Below are 18,778 nucleotides of genomic sequence, written 5' to 3' on the forward strand. Positions count from 1 at the left end.
ATATTGCATTAAAAATGTTTTTCGACTAAAATTAAAAAAATATTTATCATTAAAGTGAAAATTTAATAAAAACAAGTTATTTTTTATTTTATAATTTTTAATATTTAATAATAAACTTTACTACTCTTCTTTCTTTTCAAATATATTTTTTAATTTTAATCAAATTATGTGTCTAATTTAATATATGTATCATGTATATTGGTTTTTGTATAACTTATAAATCATAATTTAAATAAACATAAATAGATACATATTATTTAGCATATATAATATAGCACATAACATAGTTTGTTTGATTATCAAATATAAAAAAAATGAATTTTTTAATTTTAATTTATATAAAAATTAATTTAAAATTATTGCTATTCTTAATCTTAAGAGTGATCAGGCTAATTCAACTTGTACGCATGCGCATACTCGTATGTTCCTGCGTTATCCCTATATTTCTCCATAAATCGCGGTCATAGAATCAGCAGAATCGAAGCGCATGCGCAACTAATATCGTGATCGCGACGCGTGGCTTACTTGAGCGTCAGTCTTTGCTTGTTCTCCGTATTGTACTGACGTGTTTGCTCTCTCTTTTTTTCTCCTTTTCTCTCTTTTCTCTCTATTTCTCTCTCTTCTCTCTCCGGTCCTACAACAGTTAGTGAAAGATTCGCCCTTTGCAATATGGCGACCCAGGCTATTACCCGGAAAAGATTAAATGCATACGAGCAGAAAATAAGCAGAAACGGCTTAACCTTTCACGAAGACATCTTAGCCAACGGCCATGCTGATTTACAAAGCAATGGACGTGTACAGGTTAGATCATTACCTGTCACGCGTTTATTTTAAAATTCAGTTTATCAAATAAAATTTCTGAGACAATTAAAATTCGATTAGAAATTAGTATAATGTTTATGATTATTGACTTTTATGTTTTTGATTTAAATAAATTTTATTTCGTTATATAATATAATTTAATTTAATTTTAATGTTAGTAGCAAAAGTAGCAAAAGTATTTTGTTAAATGTACATTAATATTAACGTTATTAAAAAAGTATATAAAAACTAAATTTAAAATTAGTTATATGAGCAAACGAAATATATTTAATTATATTTCAATTATTTGTAACATATATTAAATGACTTTCAATTCAAGAAATTGCAATATAAAACAGTTCTTTTCTTATATAATATTTATAAGCATATATTTGATATTGTAATTATTATTAAATTAACATTAATTAATTTTATTTTATTGAATTAAATATCATTTTATTTATTTATTACTTTCATATTAATGATTTTCACTAATGAATTTTTTTGCAGTTATTTGTACGTAGAACTATTTGTTGAAATACTTCGCGACATAGTTGTAATATTAATGGCAAGAACTGACTTCATTAGACAAATTAAGTTGAAAAAATCAAATTGATTGTTAATTTTTAATCATCTTTAGTTAAATATGATAATGTAATAAAATGAACTTATAAGAAAACATTTTTTATTTGTAATTAATTATAAGGTTTAGTTTTTTTAAATAAGTGAGTTGTTTCTAATAAATGAATAATTAAAAATTAAATTTTGCATTCAATGTGACTGATATAACATATTAAATATGATAATTAAAAAGATTTACGCATTTGTCATATTAATTAATATTTTTTTTTTATTTTTTTCTTCGTATTTTTCCACGTAAAGACTTGATTATCAGTTCGACGTTATATTTCTAACCTAATTCTTATCAATGATCATAATATAAAAAGTAAAATTATAAATACCAATTTCGAATATTTGATGAAAAATATATATATTACAAATATATTGCAATATTAATTGGCGAAAAAATATTTGTAATTATCAAAAAAAAGTAATATAAAATATGAACTTTTATCACATGTTTCAACAGTTCATGATATTTTTTCAAAACTAACCTCAAAATTTGAGAATTTAACATTTTTATTGAATAATTAACATCAGTTAAGGTAAAAAATTTGAAAACAGGAACAAAAAATCATTCATATTCATATTATATTTTCATTTGATCAATTAAATTATTCAGATTTCAAGTATTAATTTTTATTATATTTAAAATTTTATTTTTAATAATAAAATTAATTATATTTAGGAAAAGAAACGTATATTATTAAATTAATAGGAATGTATTAACTTTGTTTGAATTAATATTATATAAATTAAAGTAACAACAGTATCGAAATTTCTATAAAAATATTATTTTTAACAAAAACAAATATAATAATATGATTAAAAAAAAATTAATAAAAAAAAAAGAAAAATGATTAAAATTAAAGAAATTTGAATTATTTTTGCTATAAATAAAATATAACAATTTAATATATATAATAAAATTTGTATAAAAATAATTTTTTTCTTTTTAATAATAATAATAAATTTAAAAAAATAATAAATTTCTAATAAATTTAAAAAAAAATTACATTTTATTATAATATTAACAATTGATACTTCAATTATTATATTTAATAATTTCAAATATTCTATTTTCTAGCAAAAATTAATATTTATAATGTTTAATGATTTGATTTCACTTTTATTTTATTTTATTTTTTAATTTCCTCATATTGCTATATTGTTTTCCATTTTTGTTTATTATATTTTTGTTTTTTATCAGATCGAAGAAATATAAAAGCCTGTAAAAATTGCAAATTTTTTATTTAAAAAAACTTTTTTTATCTTCTTAATAGTGCAATTTTCGTTTTATTAAAAAATTTTTTTCATTTATTTCATTATTATTTATGAATCAAATTAAAATATCTTTTAACAAGTTAATACATTTATAGATGTCAATTTTGTATTAATATTTTATATTTTATATTTTATTGACTTATTAAACTGTAAAATTAGAATTTTTAAGAATTTTAGAATTTAGAAGAAGTCAGCTGATAACAAGAATGAAAAAATATATTCTCCAATGAAAAAAAATATAATTTAAACAGCTTTAATAATTTTAAATATTTCTAACACTTCATTTTAAGATTTTTGATTTTTTTTTTATAACCCTAATTCTAAATCATAATAAATGATAAAGATATATTATTTATTGTTATTTTTTTAATTGTTTAAAGTTTAAATTCATCAGCATTTATTAAATTTATCATTTAAAGAATAATTTATTATCTCTAAAAATCTTAAAATTTTTATTTTATTGGTTTTTTTCTTTTAGTTTCTACATTGAAACTTTGTAATAACAATATTATTAAATATACTTTTTGACTATCTTATCTGTAATATAATAATATAATTATATTATGTCTAAACATTATTTCTAAACAAACTTTAAATAATTGAAATTATTTTTTATTTTATCTGGGATTATTGATTTATTTATAAATATAATAATAAAATATAGGATGTCAATAAAAAATATCTTTTTATTTATTTTATAAAAAAAAGTTTTAATTCTATGAAACACATTATATTGAATTGTTAAATTAAACCATATTTATTTTTTATTTTACATTTTTTGGTGTATCAAATTTTAATTATTTTATTATTTATTTATTATATAATTATTTATTTATTTATATATAATTATTTAAATAGCATTACATATTTTTTTTTGAATACTGTATTGTAGCTAAAAAAAAAAAAAATGAATTCGACAATCTGTATTAAAATGACCTTAAATTAATCTTAAATAAAATGAAACAATTATTATTAATATTATTTAATAATATATCAATCAATTCATGCTATATAATAACATATGTAATAATTGGAATATATATTTATTGGTCTATAAAAAATCCACGTACTTTAAACTTCGAATAGGTCAGTTGCAGTCTGATTTTGAGCAAGTAGGGGAGAAAGCCGCATGCGGCTCGTAAACCACCAGTTCATCACCTCTGCAGTAACCGATACAGTATACGTATGTATTTTCAATACATTCTTGTCCTTATTTACTTCAAGGTCACTTTAATTACAAATTTTTGAATTTATTTGTTTATCAGTTAAAATACAGCACTGAAAGAAATATACGATGTTATTTAAAAATTTAAAATATAATGTAATCAAAATTCATTATATTTTTTAAGAAACATTTTTTTTAAAAAATAAATAGAAATAAGTTTTTATTTATTAATCCTATATATAAGATGCTTAATTTAAATTGATTTACTCAAATATCTACATACTATTGGTAATATTGAAAAATATTTTAAATAAATATACTGATTGAGTTTGAGAGATTAAAAACAAATTTCATAAAATATAAGACGCAATGCATTACTTTTATATATTATGTTTTTTATCTTCGATGTATAATAAGTTATTAAAATTAATTATGTCATGTACTTTTTATGCATTCAATTATAATTTATATTTAGAATAATTTATATTTAGAATATTTTCATAAGATATTTATAAGATTATACATATTTTGAACTTTTGTTTAAAAGATTTTTCAATATCACATCTTCGAAGATATTCGAGGGAATCGATTTAAACACAATTACTATACATGTAATGCGTAATATATGTAGAATATTTTTTTTTTTGTTGAAAGCAATAAATCAATAGCATTATTAAAAATTATATTTATTATAAATATAAATGTGTATAAAACTTTTTATTTAGTTTCCAGAGAAAAAAACAAAAGTGAAACCGGCAAAGTTAAGATCAAAGGAATCATTCGAAAGAATACCATTTATTACTGCAGTATTGACCCATTTAGGATTCTGTATTCTTATGTTTCTGGGTTTTATAAATCAATTACTTTTCACCCCAAGAGTTGCAAAAGAATATAATAGAGAGGTAAGAATAAACAAATATTTAAAAATTATTTAGATAGCTTGAAATTGAAATGTTTTTAAAATATCTTTTAATTTAATTATTTATCGATTTCTTTATTTGGTAAAAATTTAAAAATTTATAAACATAAGATGTTTTTATAATCAAATTTAAAAAGTGGAACTTTTTGATTAAAAAATTTATCCTTAACTTTTTATGTATATTTTTGATTTAGATTGAGATGACATTAACAAACAATGATTTGAAAATATTATTTAATTAAAAATATAAAAAAAATGGGATTGATTCTTCAAATATTATTAATGTATAATGAAAACAAAAATGAAATAATAGCCAAGTCAAAAATGAAAAGTAATCGAGAAATAGAATCGCATAAAAGAAAAATTAAATCGATTCCGTTCGAGTTGAATTACGATTGTTCACGAGAAAGAAAGATTCGATTGATTGTAACTTAAAACAATCATAATTATAAAACTTACGCATTCAAAGATTTTTTCAAGCGGAGTAAACGATTTTACGACTTTTTACGTTGTTAATCTTCTTAAATACAATTTTTAACTACAATATAACACTTATTATTACAATATATATACTTATTTTATTATTAAAAGGTAAAAAAAAAACTTTCGATGATGGCATTTATCGTGATACATGTAAAAAATTATTGATAATAATTTTAAATTTTTCCTTAATTACGTTATGTGTATTATTGAGACCTATTATATAGAATAATTGATTAAATGATATATAACGAAAAGAAATATTTCATTGCGATTTTTATGAAAGTATAAAACTTGTAAAATTTTGAAAATAAATATTATTTAATAGTTTTTTACGATATTTCTAGAAATGTTTCATCATCTTAAAATAGTAGAAGCGTCAGAAATGAAGTTTTTGATATCTAATCTTTCTTGATACACTTGTAATTTAAAAAATATAAATCTAGGATATAAAAAAAAAACGATATTTGACAAATAATTATCAACTATTACTAAAAGAAAAAAAAAATAGAAAATTTGCGCTTACATTTTGCAAACAAAAGACTTTTTTTTGTTTTATCATATTTAAGGAAATGAACATTTAAATAATAATACATGTATTATATTTCAAATCTTATGATATGATTCGTTCATAATTAAAAATTATTTATATATCATATTAAAGTAATCAAGTAAAACTTTTTCTAAAGGAAACTTATTATATAAATTTAAACTTAAAACAATGATTAAAACATGTATAAAGCATTAAAAAAAATATAACTCAAAAGAATCAAGTTTTTTAAATCTAAATTAAATTAAATTCATATTGATATATTAAAATTTTTTTTATATTGTATCATTTATTTTGAAACGTTCTATAAATTTTTCTACTGATTTTTCTATTTGTTAGAATAGTGCTACGTATTATTGTGTAGCCGTATATGACATGTTATAAAGTAGTTTGACGATAATGTATTATTCGGCCTTGAAATATAAATGGTAAATTTGAAATTTCAGCCGATGATCAGAAATTGAATTTTGTTACATTAAACTTATTATTTGTGTTATATATATTTAAATTTTAAATATTTTTTATGATTTTTTTTTAAATTTTTTTGTATAAATAAATATTAATTAAAAAAAATTTTAATTCAATTTTATTTGTTTCTAGGGTTATGCATCTTTATATGAGCATTTCGAAGAGTTTTATCTTCGATACGTTTACAGGAGAGTAAGGGATTGTTGGAACAGGCCAATATGTTCTGTTCCAGGTGCCACGGTTACACTTAAGGATAGAATAACGAAAGATTATGGATGGACGTTTCAGTAAGTTGAAATTTTAAAAATAATTTGTCAATTTTAAATTAAAGTATACCACAAGTCTTTATCAAATTGAGCATTATATGAAATTTTATTTTAAACAAAAGAAATTAATAATCATTTGTATCTTTCATTTATATATCATTCATTTTGATATAATTTTTCATGAAAGTTGTATAACAATTATTATATATAATAATTTTTTATTATAAAATAATAAAAATTATTATAAATTTAATTAATTTTGACGTGATTATTATTCAATTTCAAATGCACATATTCGAAAATCGTAACAACTCGATTGGAGATACAGGAAGGCAGACATCTGTCTTGATTAAATGTAATGAAGAACTCAAGGAGATTTGACGACCAGAGATTGAGCAAGAAAATAGATTTATAACTTGAAAATCAAATTAAATGGATTTTGATCAATTTCATTATTTTTTATTACATTTATTTATTTGTTTAATTTTCACAAACATTTCTACTTCAATTTTTTTCAATTTTTTATAGAAATCTTACTTTCTTATATAATATTTTATTTCTTTAATGAACATTCCATTTAATTTATTTTAACTTAATTTTCATGGAATAAGTTGATTAATATATATGTGTATCGTTTTAGCATTTTAAATAACATAAAATAGTATATGATAGTCTATTAAAATAAATTAAAGTTAAATTATAATTTTTCATTTACCAATTTGATATTCAGATTCACGGGAACGACATCAGAATGTATAAATTTAGGATCGTACAATTATTTAGGCTTTGCAGAAGCGAATGGAAAATGTGCTGATCAAAGTATCGAAACTTTGAAAAAATTTGGTTGTGCTAGTTGCAGTAGTCGTCTAGAACTTGGTAATTAATTTTATCTTATAATAATAATATATATTATTTTTATTTTAACTTCTTTTTTAAATCCAGGAAACATGCCAATTCACGAAGAATTAGAACAATTAACGGCTAGATTTTTGGGTGTGGAGGACGCTATAGTTTTCGGAATGGGTTTTGCTACAAATGCTCTTAATTTGCCCTCATTATTGAGCAAAGGGTGTTTGGTATTAAGCGACGAAAAAAATCATGCCTCATTAATACTTGGATTGAGATTGTCTGGTGCTACAGTTAGAGTATTTGAACACAATAGTAAGTTTATAAAATAACAAATTAAAAAAAGTTTTATAAAATTTATTTTTTAGCTTAAATATTGAATTTTATTTTTATAGATATGAAGCATCTAGAAAAATGCTTGAAAACTGCAATAGTTTTTGGTCAACCAGAATCTCATAAACCTTGGAAAAAAATAGTGATTGTAGTGGAAGGTGTTTATTCTATGGAAGGTTCTATTGTACATTTACCTGAAATTTTGCAGCTCAAGAAGAAGTACAAAGTGAGTAAATTTACTTGCATGTATAATAATTCCATTCTAATAATATATCTAGAAAATATTAAAATTTAATTTAATATAATAGGCTTATCTTTATTTGGATGAGGCTCACAGCACAGGTGCATTAGGCAAACGTGGAAGAGGTGTTTGTGATTATTATGAAATTGATCCACGAGAGGTAGATATACTTATGGGAACTTTTACGAAAAGTTTTGGATCCGCTGGCGGTTATATTGCCGGAACAAAAGTAAAGAAATTGTCAAGTTATCTTTATAATTAAAAAGACAATATTCATAATATCAAGAATATCAATAATAATAACAATAATTCTATATATATTTCTAGACATTAATAAATCATTTAAGGATACATAGTCATGCACATACTTATGCAGCAGCTATGTCTCCACCTATAGCACAGCAAATTATAACTTCAATGAAAATAATAGCTGGAGAAGATGGTACAGATGATGGAAAAAGAAGAACAAAACAATTAGCGAGAAATACTAGATACTTCAGACGCAGACTTAATCAAATTGGAGTGATCATTTATGGAAATGAAGATTCACCTGTTGTACCTATGCTAGTGTATTTGTTTTCAAAAATAGGGTATGTAGATAAAATTTTAATGTAGAATAATGAATTGAATTTTAAAACTATAATTTTTATTTCAATTAATAGTTCAGTTGTACGAACCTTAACAACATATAATATAGCAGCAGTTGGAGTTGGATTTCCAGCAACCCCATTAATGGAAGGCAGAATACGATTTTGTCTTTCTGCTGCACATACTAAACAACAATTAGATTACGTAAGTATATATATTTCTTTAATTCGATTTTTTGCCATCGATCTTCTAATTGAAATTTTAAATTTTTTCTTTCTTTTTTATTTAGGTATTATTACATATTGAAAGTCTTGCAGATTTCTTGGGTTTAAGATATTCTCGTAAATCTCGCGATCCTGCCCCCATAGAATATTATTCCGATGGTGAGGCTGAATGACCTGTTATCTAAAAATAGATTCTTTAGGATATTTACTTTGCTCCAAAGAAGGGCCTGGTATTTCTATGGAGAAACACTGCCTTGGAAGAACTCTACACGCATTCTTTTATATGCTTTTCCATTGATGTGCATATATCTTTTAATTAAATCGCAAATAAGAAGAAAACAATATCATTTCTGAATGTTATTAAATCATTATTGTGAAATATAAAATTAATAATTTATCATTTTAGAAGAAAATACTTCTATATCTTGGATATTTATAATGATATTAGAAATTTTTGAAGAAAAAAATATCAAATTTCTTCTTACACAATGTACAACGAATTAAAAAATATTAATGGAGAAGTCAGAAATGCGTCAGAGTTCAGTTGTCCTCTTATTTTACGTGCACCAAGCTCGTAGAGGCATATGCACATATCGGTGGCTGTGATATGCCAACAGATCCTAGATATGCAAGGTAGTTTTAATAAGTAAAATTCATCCGAAATAGTTTCCTCTTCCCATGATAGAGAAGCTAGACAGCTAGACAGAAGCTATTCGATATTTTTCTAAAAGAAGTGAAAAAATCGAAGCAAGATTTTTCCTTAAATATTTAATTCTTTGACGCATTCTGCGTTGGTGCACTATTGTAATTGCATTTATTTTACATCAAACATTTATCAAAATATAACTCTTTTGCTGTGGTATATATTTTATGTAATATCACTGTATGTAGCAATGCTTTACAAATTTATCTACTTTCTATTACTACTTGCTATATTTACGAATATGCTTTAGAAAATTAATAATGGGCGCACATATACATATAAACGCACATAAACAAACAATAAGTACTTGACATATTCAATTCTAAAAATTATTCATCTATTCATAATGAAAATATTGAAAATAGGATTTTAGAATTAAAAAAAATATATCTCAAACAGTGATTTTTACTTCCCATTACCACAGCAAAGAGTTTAAGTTTAAGACAAAAATACATATATTTTTCTTTTGATAATTAAAATAGATTTATATTAAAATTATAGTTAACAATTTATTTTTTAAAAATTTTATAGTTTTATAGTTTTCTTTTTATTCTTCATTCTTTAAGTCATTTAAAAAAAAAAAATAGAAATAGTTATTTCCAAATAAGACCTAAAAACGCGCACATTTTTAATAGCTATAATTTCAAATAATTTAACAAATAATACAATTTTATAATTAATTATTCGATTTTAAATAATTATATATCATAAAAATAAAATAATATTCATTTATACAGGAAATTCATAAATGCACAAATGTTTTAACATTATTTTTTCACAATATACGAATTAATTATTAAACTAATTATTTATTTCTAAAAAGCAATGAGTATTATTTTAACAAATTGAAATAGTTTGTAAAAAATTATTTTGATTTATTTCTCATTAATATATACATATGTAATAAAAAAAAAATGAAAATTGGTATTAAGCATTTATATATTTATATTAAAATTCAATTCAATTGTAAATGAAACACTTTCATCTGCGATTAATTTATATCAAATGAAATCTTATTTTAGATGATATGTGATGTGCGAAAAATAAAATATTTTATGGTAATAAAAAAAGATATAATTCAGATTTTAAAAAAATAAAGCAATTTTTTTAAAACAATTTGTATTTTTTTATAATTACTTATTTAATCTCTTAATTAAATAAAGAATATATAAATATTGTTTTAAAAAGGCGTAAATCTCAAATTTGTATACGAGAAAGAAAGTTTTGAATTCTTCGTAAAATAATGCTATTATCGCATATGCAGTCAGAAGGCTCATATGGTGGTTTTATAGAAAGTATATTTTCTATTGTTAAAATCTCATTTTGTTCTTTTACAGGAAATCTATTTTCTCGAAGTAATTTTATCACAGCATTTTTTCGTTCTTCTAATGTGGTTTGAAGAATATTTACTGGAGCGTTTGTAAACAATTCTGGTAATTCATATGATTGATTTGAACAGATATTTATACTTTTTATTGCATGACCAAATATGATTTTTAAATTATTTTGTTGGCAGCCTTGTAACAATACAACACTGCAAAGCAACTTATAAATTATTTATGAATAAAGGAATAATTGAAAATTTTAAATAATATACAAGCGATTCTAACCTTTCCGATACTGGATCAACTGTATAAACAACACCAGATATCATGGTATTATCTTCAGTTAAAATGTTCACTTTCATACCAATGTAACTTTTAAATAATAAAGGATCATTTTTATAAATTTTATGGGAAAAATGCGAATTCTCTCCCATGATATAAACAAAAATTTGTCTCGCAAATAAAGTATAGTTTAGATGATATCATAAGAACTACAAATTCTAGTAACATTGAAATTTCCAACTAAAATTAACTAACTGAAAATTAACTAGAAATAATAGTATTAGAAATTAAGCAATAATATTTAAATATTCAACTAGTGAATTTCATGTGAATTTAGATAACATAACCTAAAAAATAATTGATGTTGACAACTTTATTGTAAATATACAACTACTTGAAATCTATAAATTCAAAAAACTTAAAATGTGTAATTAAAAAGTGATAATTAATTATACCATATTTATTAATATTATATTATTATATTATATATAATATATCAATATATTAATTATAAATATAGCAAATTGAAAAAATTTAATCATGGTTATTTATGGTGTTTATATTGTATCAAAATCAGGCGGATTAATTTTTAATCATGATCATAATGTTCCGCGGATCGAAAATGAAAAAACATTTAATTATCCACTTGATATAAAATTAAATTATGAAAATAAAAAAATTGTTGTTTCGTTTGGACAAAAAGAAGGAATTAACGGTAAGAACAATATTTCTTTAATTTTTAACCTTTTAAAAATATTTTTAAAAATTTATATTTTTGTTTATTTATTGTAGTGGGTCATGTTTTAACTGCAGTAAATAATAGTCCTGTTATAGGACGTGAATTAGAAAATGGTAAAGATGTGATTGAACTGTTAGAGCAACCAGAAAATTTTCCTGTGTTACTTAGATTTAGCCGTGCTAGAATGACAACCAATGAAAAAATTTTTTTAGCCTCAATGTTTTATCCTCTATTTGCAATTGCCAGTCAATTAAGTCCTGAACCACGTTGTTCTGGCATTGAAGTTTTAGAAGCTGATACATTCAGGTTACATTGCTATCAAACATTAACTGGAATAAAATTCATAGTAGTGGCAGAACCCACTCAAAGTGGAATAGAAATTCTGTTAAAAAGAGTATATGAACTATATGCTGATTATGCTTTAAAAAATCCTTTTTATTCATTAGAAATGCCAATCAGATGTGAATTATTTGAAACTAATTTACAAAGTTTATTAGAAAATATTGAAAAATCTGGTTCTAGCAATGTATAAATAATAAATTATTATCTCATAAGTAATATTAGATAAATATAAAACTTGTATAAAATATGATTATGTTAATTAAATTAAATTAATCTTAATTGATATTATGAAATATCATATTTAAATGTAAATGATATAATGAATATAAATAAAGATAATTCTCTTGTTTGTATTTAATAATAAACGTAACAATTTATTAAAATATTTTAAAAAAATATATAAATAATTATATATACGTATAAAAATTATTGAATATTTTTCTTAATAGAATTGCTTCTATGAGGATTTTGATGTAAGGTTCTCTATCTTTTTAACAAAACTAAAAATATCATCAGCTAAAAGTCTGGGTTCTTCAAAAGCTGCAAAATGTCCACCACGTGATATAATGTTGTATTGAATTATATTAGGATATTTTTGTTTAAGCAAACTTTCAGGCAGAATAAGTATTTCATTGGGAAAAACTGCACAAGCTGTAAACACTTTTATAGGCAATCTGAAATAAAATGTATATTTAAATGCTTTGTATGAATAAAAAATTTATAAATTTGTAAATTAAATAAATTAACTTACTGCTCAATTTTCAGAGATCTATATGATGAACTATAATTTTCAGCATAAAGTCTAACACTTGTAGTAATACTATTAGTGATCCAGTATATCATTATATTATCCAATAGTTCATCCAGCATAAATTTTTCTGTTATACCACCATCATCTTGTTTTTTGTATGTCTTATTTGTCCACACAGAAAACTTTTCTAAAATATATGCTGCTAATGCATCGGGTGAAGCAGTCAATGCAGCACCTGATGAACAAGTTTTATTAATATTAAAAATTTTAATTTTTAATAATTTATGTATTTTATTTAAAGTTTTGAATATCTTAAACAAAATGATATATATACCTATAGTATCTGGTTTTGTAGCCTGTATATGAAAGTAACCACTTTCTTCAATTAAAGTGGACAAAACTTCACTCACAGGAAAGAATTTTGCATAATGTTCATTTGTTCCTATTAACGATGGAAAATAGGTACCAACAAATAACCAGAAAAAATTGGATAATTTAAAAGAAGTACACATATTATTGTGTAAACCAATTATCCTAAAAAAGATAATATTAAATTTTCTTGAAATTTTATGTTACTATAGTTACTAACTTTTCTGGGAAGAGAACAGCCATATCAGAAGCAATAATAGATCCCCAATCACCTCCTTGAACGTAAAATTTTTCAAAACCAAGTCTTTGCATCAGATTCTTGAATATTACAGCTATCTAAAAAGTAGTTTTGAAAGAAAAATCATTAAATACATTAGTTTATATTCCTATAAAAACAAAAAATGCAATATTACCTGAGCACTAGCCATGCCTGGTCGTACCGCACCTTCGGAGAAACCGTATCCAGGTAGTGACGGTACAATAACTTCGAATACAAAGTTCTGATTAGGCCAAGGTTTTGTTAACATGGGTATAATTTTCTGGAATTCCACAACAGATCCAGGCCATCCATGTAGTATGAGCAAAGGTAAAACTTTTAAATTTTTATTATTTGGTAAATTTATTGGCTTTACATGATAGAAATGTATATCCAAACCTAAAATTTTGATATATCTTATTTCTTCTTTATTAAATTTTCTATTAATTATAAAAATGCATAAATTATTTTTTCTTTTACCCTGAATAGTAGTCATAAACTGAGGATACTTGTTTAACAAAGCTTGTCTTTCAGTCCAGTTATATTTATCTCTCCAGTAATCAAGTACCGTATCCAGATATTTAGTTGAGATACCGTAAGTCCAGCCTACATTTTCCAATGGTTTTTTATATGTTCTTCTGTGTGCCAGGCGATATTTTAAATCATCCTGAAGCTTAAAAAATAGTTAGATAAGTTAAAATGAATCGAAAGATTTATTATTAATCAGAATTCAAAAATAAATTATAATTTTATTTGATTATTTACCGATTTTGATACATCAATTTTGAAAGGTCGTATTTCTATAGATTCCTTTTCACCTTTTTTTGATCCCCAATTTGTTTCCGGTAAAGTTGGAACGTTAAGTTCGTTTACAGAACTAAAATTGTTGGATATATTTGTAAAATTATAAACATAGATTACATCATCTTTAATATATTATGCTATTCATATTTACAATTATCTATAATTTCTCTCTCTCTCTCTCTCTCTCTCGATAATTTTAAAAAATTCAATCATAATCTCATGAAATCGAATTCACTATACTTTTTTTTAAAATTTTAAATATAAATATTTCACCAAATAATAAAGAGGATAGATAGATAAGATTCATTTTGAAAACTAAATTTTTTTAAATGAGTATTTTGCTTTTCAATTGTCAAATTATTTAGAATCATATCATTCGAATTGACAAATATATATCATAATTATTATATCATTTTATAATAATTATAACCAATTATTTTATTTTCTTTATGTTTTTTATTCAATAATATTGAATATAATTTTCTATTATTAAAGAATTCATATTGAAGAAATTTTCAATATGAAATGGTAATTTTTTAATCAAGTAATAATTTAATTTAAAAATATGATTTTCATATATTAATGATTATACATAAATATTTTTTACATAATTATATTTTAATAATGATTCTTATTAAAAATCGATTTATATACATAGAAGTATAAATATTTTATAAATATTATAAAATTAAAAAACGTGACAAGTAATGAAATATAATTTAAAATATTCGTATTTCTTTTTTTGAGATTAAAAAATCTGATCTTAATTCTAATCTTAATAAAAAGTAATAATTAATCACTTTGAATTATATAACTGCAAGTTTTTGATTAGATAACACCACGATTGCAAAGCATTTATAAAGACAAAAAACAACAGCGATAATTATTATCATTATTATCCATTATTATCAATAAACTTTATATTTTATTGTATATAAAATATATTAATATTAGAATAATTAAATTTTGAATAATAATTAAAATATAAGTAAAATGAAAACAATAACTTTTTACAACCATCGTCTTTTATTAATTTTGTCTACTGGACATTTCTTATTTCCGTCGCATAGGCACTTTTTATATATATTAAATGAATTATTATATATTATTTAGAATATTAATGATTTGAAAATATATTTGATTATACAAAGTGATATATGATGTAAGAGATAAAAATAATAAATTGATAATAATAATAATAATAAAATAATAAATTGATAAAACATTTATTAATGACATTTATTAATAATAAAATAGATTTCAATCACTCGATCAAATATTAACGAACAAATAAAACAAAAGAAAGAAAAGAATTTGAAAATTCGTCTATTCCTTGATTATATATATATCAATCTCGATTTTAAAAAAACAAGAATTTAAACAATTTTTTTTTTATATTTTTCTTCTTGTTTTTTTCTGTTCAGTTGTATTATATTATATTTGTATATTGTATACTGTATATATTGTATCAGATTATAAGACAATCTCTATATCGAAAAAACCATAAAGTGCATAAATGAAAAATAATAAAGTAACTTAAAGCAATTTTTATTATTCTAATGATGATAACATACTTTTCATTCAAACTATAATAAAATTACTTGTTAAATTATGAATCTGCTTAAAGAATGGACTTTAAACTACTAATAATGACTGAATTTATAAATTTAAAATAACTCTTCGTTATATCTCAGAAAAATTTATCAAATCCCGTAACTGATTTAATTTTTTACAATTTTCGAAAAAAAAGACTACATTCATTTTTTCATTCCATTTTTTAATGTGAAAACATCTTTATTGAAAATTATTTTAAGAGAGTGAAAATAAAATCTTTGTTATTTAAAATATCTCTAGCAAATTATTATATAATTTTCTTTTGCAAAATTTTTTTTTGCAAGTACAAAAATTAAATGATTTAAAAATCAGAATTTTTTATTTTTAATTTCTAATATGTATCTCTTCCATTTTCAATTTAAAACGTAAAGTAATTGTGAATTTTATTAATTTCTCTAAATTCAGTCTCTATTTTCATTATATTTAATGAATATTGATTTTGATTTTATTTAAAGATGAATAATATTTATTATGATCAATTAGTAGTTGATTAAACTACTTGATACTAATTGATTAAACTGATTTTTAATCAATAATATTTAAAGCTATTAATATTTGTTATAATTTGTTATAATAATATATTGAATCATATGAAAATAATAATCATGAAAATAATTATTGGTATTGTACAAATAAATCTGAGAAATAAATTTGATATATAAATATATAATAAATATTTTAAATATTTGGACATAATATATAGATATGAAAAAGATTAAATTCTCATAATAATTTTAATATAACAATAATAATAATAATTTTTAATATAATAAATTTTAAATATAAAACGTAAAATAAAAATTTATAAATATTTTCGAATAATATTACGATTTTATAATTAATTATTATATAATATATGAAGACAAATCAAAATTATAAATTATAAATGAATACATGAAAAAATTCAGAAAATAAAAATATTAAAAATTTATATTAAAAAGAATCATATTAGTTTTACGTAAGAAAAAAGAATATTAAAATTTTAAAATCATAAATCATTTTATATTCATAAAATATAAATATAATTATAATATAATATAAAATTATAATAAATTATATAATTATAATTTTTATAAAAATATATGAAGATTATTATTATTAGGAATACTTTTTGAAATAAAGAGTACTTATGAAATAAAATAAAATCGATCAATTAAAATAAAATTGATATCTATGATAAATATTGTATATATAAATTATATAAATAATTACTTGTATATTTGTGATATTATTTTCAATTTACATTAATCATTTTATAACATTGATAAACTTACGATAAGTAAATAGATATTCCAGCGACACAAAGTCCTAGCATCCCTACTGTTTTCCACATATTGTACCGCAATATCTGTTCACTTTGACTACTAAATTAGCAATACGTGACAGAGTGAAGCTTCAACAAACTTTTATAGTAGTATTTAAAGAAAAAAATAACGTTAGTCAACAAAGTATTATTAGAATACGAGAGAGAATTTGATTCTCAGCGCCACCTATTGGTCGATTTTAAGTATTAAAATATGAATATGTAAAAGGTAATTATTTATGTTTATGTGAACATTAATTCTTTATGTGAACATAAAAATTATTTTAGTTATTTTAATTGAAATTAATATGAATATAATTATTTTTACAAAATATAAAAATAATAGTATTTTTTATAAAAATAATAATACATTTTTATATTTTATTTTTTAGGAATATAAAAAACATGATTATAATCAAACAATAGAAAATTAATTTTTAATTTTTGTTCTTAAATAGAACAATTTAATAAATGAATATCTAAATTGAAAATGAATATTTTTAATTTCAAATAAGATATATTAATTATATATGTATGGAGTTCATTTTAATTACAAAGTTATTTTTAAATAATTTTGAAATAATTTTAAAAAATAAATAAGTTTAAATATAAAAAAATTCAAATTCAAATTTTCAATTGGAAATATTCTTTTCTTCTTATTTTTAATTCTAATTATTTTTAATCATTATTTATAATATAAAGTAATATTAAAAAAAACGATATTATAAAAAAAAGACTTAAAAATAAATATACAATTGAAAAAAATTATTTTATTTAATTAATAATTAGATCAAAAAATAATTACAGTTACAATACATAAAGATTATTAATAACTAAAAATCATACATTTAATACTATCCTAATAAACATGAAAATTTATTTTTAAACTTAAATAACTATGATATTATATTATGACTGATTTTTTAGATAATCACTATTATATTTTCTTTGTATAATTATGCGAAAATTGTTTTAATTTTTTCGAATCTAAATATGTCTAAAAATCATGTTTAGTAATATAACTCAGTATATTTTAACAAAATTCGGAAGCAATCTTTGGCAACTTTGAATAATTTGAACAAGTATTATTGATACTTCTAATTGACTATTTAAGATTTACATGTCATTATTATTTTAATTTCGTTTCGATCATTAACGTACAACGTATATTCAATATATTTATAGTTCAACCTTTTACAATAACATTATATATATACAGCATGAATATTGTTAAAAATTTTCAAACATATATTTTATTATTATTTTATATTAAATATAAAAAGATAATAAAAAATTCTAACTCAGTTTTTATAGAATATCAATCTATACACCATGTAAAGATGCAAAGATAGTTATTCGTACAAATAAATTAAAATTTATTTTGATTTGAAAATCTTATTTTTAAAAATATGATTTTTGCAAAAAATTATCTTAATTTAAAATATATATTACAATGTATTGTATTTTTTTATTCAAACATATGTTTTGTTTTGATTGACTATGT

General features: G+C 21.1%; 4 protein-coding genes across 6 annotated transcripts; 2 read left to right on the plus strand and 2 right to left on the minus strand.

Moving 5' to 3' along the window:
• The first annotated feature begins 531 nt into the window (after window positions 1-531).
• On the plus strand, window positions 532-10,605 carry lace (serine palmitoyltransferase long chain base subunit). 2 transcript variants are annotated; one of them, XM_012493470.3, is made up of 11 exons: window positions 532-801; window positions 3,793-3,889; window positions 4,597-4,773; window positions 6,421-6,575; window positions 7,285-7,430; window positions 7,497-7,715; window positions 7,796-7,959; window positions 8,042-8,203; window positions 8,302-8,564; window positions 8,637-8,766; window positions 8,852-10,605. In XM_012493470.3, the coding sequence occupies exons 2-11, from the start codon at window positions 3,836-3,838 to the stop codon at window positions 8,957-8,959; spliced, it is 1,578 nt and encodes a 525-aa protein (XP_012348924.1). In that variant the 5' UTR covers window positions 532-801; window positions 3,793-3,835; the 3' UTR covers window positions 8,960-10,605. The 2 variants fall into 2 exon arrangements, with proteins under 2 accessions (XP_012348924.1, XP_003690331.1); XM_003690283.3 differs by lacking the exon at window positions 3,793-3,889.
• Window positions 10,341-11,325, minus strand: LOC100867267 (gem-associated protein 6). Its single transcript, XM_003690290.4, has 2 exons — window positions 11,100-11,325; window positions 10,341-11,023 (listed from the first exon to the last, which is right to left on the minus strand). Exons 1-2 carry the CDS (start codon window positions 11,246-11,248, stop codon window positions 10,687-10,689), a joined length of 486 nt encoding a protein of 161 aa, XP_003690338.1. The 5' UTR covers window positions 11,249-11,325; the 3' UTR covers window positions 10,341-10,686.
• Window positions 11,058-12,919, plus strand: Trs23 (trafficking protein particle complex subunit 4-like protein Trs23). 2 transcript variants are annotated; one of them, XM_086917271.1, is made up of 3 exons: window positions 11,058-11,523; window positions 11,617-11,811; window positions 11,889-12,919. In XM_086917271.1, exons 2-3 carry the CDS (start codon window positions 11,637-11,639, stop codon window positions 12,365-12,367), a joined length of 654 nt encoding a protein of 217 aa, XP_086773397.1. In that variant the 5' UTR covers window positions 11,058-11,523; window positions 11,617-11,636; the 3' UTR covers window positions 12,368-12,919. The 2 variants fall into 2 exon arrangements, with proteins under 2 accessions (XP_086773397.1, XP_003690337.1); XM_003690289.4 differs by having other exon boundaries at window positions 11,236-11,811.
• LOC100866794 (juvenile hormone epoxide hydrolase 1) lies at window positions 12,525-17,476 on the minus strand. Its single transcript, XM_012493459.3, has 8 exons — window positions 17,246-17,476; window positions 14,319-14,430; window positions 14,034-14,226; window positions 13,711-13,952; window positions 13,518-13,633; window positions 13,263-13,462; window positions 12,929-13,163; window positions 12,525-12,851 (listed from the first exon to the last, which is right to left on the minus strand). Exons 1-8 carry the CDS (start codon window positions 17,302-17,304, stop codon window positions 12,635-12,637), a joined length of 1,374 nt encoding a protein of 457 aa, XP_012348913.1. The 5' UTR covers window positions 17,305-17,476; the 3' UTR covers window positions 12,525-12,634.
• Window positions 17,477-18,778: the final 1,302 nt, after the last annotated feature.

This window comes from Apis florea, unplaced genomic scaffold (assembly GCF_048593485.1).
Source record: "Apis florea isolate Af1SG1 unplaced genomic scaffold, ASM4859348v1 contig_1615_pilon, whole genome shotgun sequence".
Taxonomy (NCBI): Eukaryota; Metazoa; Arthropoda; class Insecta; order Hymenoptera; family Apidae; genus Apis; species Apis florea.

Bases quoted from the DNA above. Each gene is read 5' to 3' on its own strand.
- lace (XM_003690283.3), top strand. From the start codon at position 670: ATGGCGACCCAGGCTATTACCCGGAAAAGATTAAATGCATACGAGCAG. The intron at 6,576-7,284 runs GTAAGTTGAAAT...TTTGATATTCAG, and splicing joins GATTATGGATGGACGTTTCA to ATTCACGGGAACGACATCAG. The intron at 7,716-7,795 runs GTAAGTTTATAA...TTATTTTTATAG, and splicing joins TAGAGTATTTGAACACAATA to ATATGAAGCATCTAGAAAAA.
- LOC100867267 (XM_003690290.4), bottom strand. From the start codon at position 11,248: ATGGGAGAGAATTCGCATTTTTCCCATAAAATTTATAAAAATGATCCT. The intron at 11,024-11,099 runs GTTAGAATCGCT...GTTGCTTTGCAG, and splicing joins GTTGATCCAGTATCGGAAAG to TGTTGTATTGTTACAAGGCT.
- Trs23 (XM_086917271.1), top strand. From the start codon at position 11,637: ATGGTTATTTATGGTGTTTATATTGTATCAAAATCAGGCGGATTAATT. The intron at 11,812-11,888 runs GTAAGAACAATA...TATTTATTGTAG, and splicing joins ACAAAAAGAAGGAATTAACG to TGGGTCATGTTTTAACTGCA.
- LOC100866794 (XM_012493459.3), bottom strand. From the start codon at position 17,304: ATGTGGAAAACAGTAGGGATGCTAGGACTTTGTGTCGCTGGAATATCT. The intron at 14,431-17,245 runs GTAAGTTTATCA...CAACAATTTTAG, and splicing joins GGAATATCTATTTACTTATC to TTCTGTAAACGAACTTAACG. The intron at 13,634-13,710 runs GTAATATTGCAT...ACTACTTTTTAG, and splicing joins CAGGCATGGCTAGTGCTCAG to ATAGCTGTAATATTCAAGAA.